Raw genomic sequence first — 3,925 nt, forward strand, 5'->3', positions numbered from 1 at the left:
CCCCACACACACACACATCCAAACTGATAGGAAAATATTTTGTAAGAGTTCTAGATAATTGAAAGCCAGTAGATCAAAATCCTAGTTGCCTGACTATCGATCTGACCCTCTGGATTCAATACCCCTCGGCTTGTTCCAAATCAATGAAACAAAAATTACTAAAGCCAGTGGGTCAGCCAAGTAAGTAAAAGTTCAGCAATGGCAGCTGACATCAGGCTCCACCCCAGAGGAGCTCACAGTAGGTGCAGACTGCTTCTCTTTGATATGCTGCACCTGTATTTATATCCCAGGGATCTTGTTCTATCTAAACACTCCAATAACATTCTGCTTGATATTTTGAGTACAAATCCAGTAATACATTTGATATCATAAAGGATTTGCATATTGTCCTCCATCTTTTCCTTCCTCCGATAGAGGTGCTTACTATGGATTCAAATTACACAGGGGTGGCAGTGTGTGAGGACTTTGTCCTAGGTGCAAAGCACCTCCTATTAAAGCGGTGCAAATTACAACACGAAAGGTTTAAAAGGATGTTTATGGGTACCAGCAAGAGCAGGCAGCTCAATATAAGTGTGTGACGTACTATTCCGTATAGGGGATTTATATGTTCCGTTTTATCCCAGTCTCTCCAAAGGAAGAAGATAAAGGATTCATGTACACCGCTATCAATAAACTCAACAAGTCAGCTCAGAAGGACAACAAGACCCAGCAAGGTAGAATTCATATCCATTTACATTGTGGTTTTCACATCAATCTCTGCCCTTAAGGAGCTTACAATCCAAGGTCGCTATCTCACATGCATACTTACCCACACTGGGGCCAATTTACCTTCTGAAGGAGGGATCCCGTGTGGCCCCAAAATGTTGGCATTTTATCACAGTGTGACGATGACTTGCTGAAGGTTATCCGATCTTCACTTTGGCGTTTCACTCGGTGCCATCCGTGTCATCACTACGAGCACCACCATCTTGCTAGATGACAACACTGTATTGAGTGCAGGTGACTCACGACTCTTCTTCTTGGACCTGACTATTCTCTTTCTTGTTGTCTGCCAAGACCTCTGCCTAAACCTGATTAATCCCTTGCCTGCTGAATGCTGCCTATCTCGACCCCTGCTTGGACCAGGCTACTCTTTTGCTTGCAAATACTTCTGCCTGGGACTGATTACTCTTGTCTGCAGCCTTGTCAATAGTCTCTGTACTGAAAACCGGGGCCACTAGGGTTCTCAGACCATCTCTGCCATCAGGAGCTCTGGTGAACACCAGCTGTTTCTTAGACTTTGTTTAAGCGGACCATTTGGACTCTGAGATGTAAGAAGAACCTCCGGAGGAAATCCATAGAATACACGAACAGAACATACAGGTGAAACTCGAATAATTAGAATATTGTGCAAAGTTCATTTATTTCACTAATGCAACTTATGCGGTGAAACTAATATATGAGAGAGACTCATTACATGCAAAGCAAGATAGTTCAAGCCGTGATTTGTCCTCATTGTGATGATTATGGCTTACAGCTCATGAAAACCCCAAGAACCCCAAATCCACAACCTCAAAAAAGTAGATTATTACATGCAATCAATAAAACAAGGATTGTACATAGAACAATATCGGACCTCTGAGAAGTACGAGCATGCATATGTACTCAGTACTTGGTTTGGGCCCCTTTTGCAGCACTTACTGCCATTACTTTTGCACGATATTCTAATTATTCGAGTTTCACCTGTATAAACTCCTGAAGGTGCCATGAGGAAAAATCAAGGACAGGAATATATTGCTGCAAAGTGACCAGGCCTACCACTGAATCAGTGCCCAGAGGTCCCCCTTACATCAGAGTCCTTAGGACGGACTTGTGCCTATGTCAGCTATTTGCCGCTGTCTGTGTCACTCATTGGTGAGATTTATGGTCAGGACAGGAAGCAATTGGGATGAACAAAACAAAAATGTATTTTTAGTAGTAGAGTGGGGAGATTTGGAACTTCTGACATTGTTGTGTTTTGCTGTCTGGGCCTTCCTGTCCTGGAGACAATTGCTTATCTTGTCCCAGTGTCACAGGTATGGGAAGTGAGGGAAAGTCTTCCCAGTGGGGTCATAGATAGAAATGTAAACAGTTCACCTATTCATGGTCTAGGGCCGCAGTAGCAGCTCCACGTTTTGGATCTCAGGGTGTTACTTCATTGGAAAGCTGCTGCAGATATGATTCTTACCAGTAAAAATGGTGCCGGACGCATGGCTGAGTCCTTCTTTACCTCCTTCCCCACACAGTCTATCTCTGGCCCACACACATGTGGAGCACTTCAGTCCAGACCCTCCCAATGAACGGGTGGTTGTCCCTTGTCCCTAATGATGGTTTTGGGAGTGGAATTATATAGAAATCCTCATATGAAACATTCTCTATGTGTCTTTCTTCTTTCAGAAAATCCCCCAGAGTACGAAGGAGTTAAGATGCTCCATGAGTCTAAAGACAACGGACATATCAGACCAGAGAGACATTCCCCCACACAAGGTGACAACGGACATCTCAGACCAGAGAGACATTCCCTCACACAAGGTGACAACGGACATATCATGCCAGAGAGAAATCGCCCCACACAAGGAGACAACGGACATGTCAGACCAGAGAGACATTACTGCACACAAGGTGACAACGGACATATCAGACCAGAGAGACATCCCCCCACACAAGGTGACAACGGACATATCAGACCAGAGAGACATTCCCCCACACAAGGTGACAACGGACATATCAGACCAGAGAGACATTCCCCCACACAAGGTGACAACGGACATATCAGACCAGAGAGACATTCCCATGTATATAATAATCTGTGTTGGAATTTCAGTGTACCTTCTACAGCTAGGGAGTGTGACCACAACATGCATATACGGAGGATGTCACTGTAACATTGGATGTTACAGTCTTGGGGGATAGATGGAGAGATATAGCTGGCCGGGTTAGCTGGCCGGGTCAGCACACAGTGTGATGGATACCTGTGATCTACCGGCACCTCCAGTCTTATAATAATGCCAGCAGATTGAATGTAATAGTTTTTTCCCTGGGATGGACTTTTGGATTATGATGTTGTAGTGAATTGGGGTTTACTGTTTGGATATGTATAATGGATTTGGATTTATATTGGATTGAGTTTCTGAATTGGATTAGATTGGGGTTTTGGATTGGATTCTTGGATTGTTTTGGGTTGTTGAATTGGATTGGTGTTTATTGGTCTGAATTTGGAAAAACCACATATACAGTATAACACTAGTGGAAAAGCACTTTGGTACCTGGATGTGTTACACCTTATTAGTAGACTTTGATGTTTTCCCTTCCAGGCAGAAGACACGCGATTCTCCTGGTCTGTGCGCTTATCGTCATCTGTGTGAGTCTCCTGATAACCGCCATCTCTCTGGGTGCCACATGTAAGTAGAGATGATGTGTCCGTGTATGAGGAGCAGTAGAATGCTGGGTGAGGGTAGCTGGGATGTGGTGCCCGTCTGTCTTTTGTGTCTCATTTGTAGGTTCAGTATGGAGATGATTTGGATTATGTCTTTGCTTTAATTTCCAGGCGGAAAAGACAAAAATTCGACCAATGACCCACATCAATCAAATACTTCATCAGGTAATGTGCGGGACTTACAAACTGAACTCTAAAAACTTGTATTTAAATATATTCCTCAACAACTACAAAGGATATAAATCCACTCGGTGTGTGTCTAATAGACATGTGAATACTGAAAAATGGCCGGGACAGGAAGGGGGTGTAACACCGCGGATGTCAACTGGTTAATATAGAGAGAGGAGGTGTACCTGTTGGGCCAGGCTTAACCCCTTCCTATACAGGGAAAGCTGCCCTTTTCAACCTCTCACTGACATACACAGAGTCGTATACCTTGTCACATTATAGATATATATATATATAATGTAC

At 43.7% G+C, this 3,925-nt stretch overlaps 1 protein-coding gene across 1 annotated transcript in view; it reads left to right on the top strand.

Moving 5' to 3' along the window:
- The window catches only part of LOC108801247 (anti-sigma-I factor RsgI-like), a 14,442-nt gene that overhangs the window by 7,548 nt on the left and 2,969 nt on the right, over positions 1-3,925 (top strand). The window contains exons 4-7 of the mRNA XM_018573182.1: positions 624-713; positions 2,416-2,640; positions 3,333-3,419; positions 3,566-3,619. Of these exons, the coding sequence (XP_018428684.1) occupies positions 624-713; positions 2,416-2,640; positions 3,333-3,419; positions 3,566-3,619 (456 nt within the window). The remainder of the gene's footprint in view (positions 1-623; positions 714-2,415; positions 2,641-3,332; positions 3,420-3,565; positions 3,620-3,925) is intronic.

This window comes from Nanorana parkeri, unplaced genomic scaffold, assembly GCF_000935625.1.
Source record: "Nanorana parkeri isolate BGI_ZX_2015 unplaced genomic scaffold, ASM93562v1 scaffold2264, whole genome shotgun sequence".
In the NCBI taxonomy this organism is placed as follows: Eukaryota; Metazoa; Chordata; class Amphibia; order Anura; family Dicroglossidae; genus Nanorana; species Nanorana parkeri.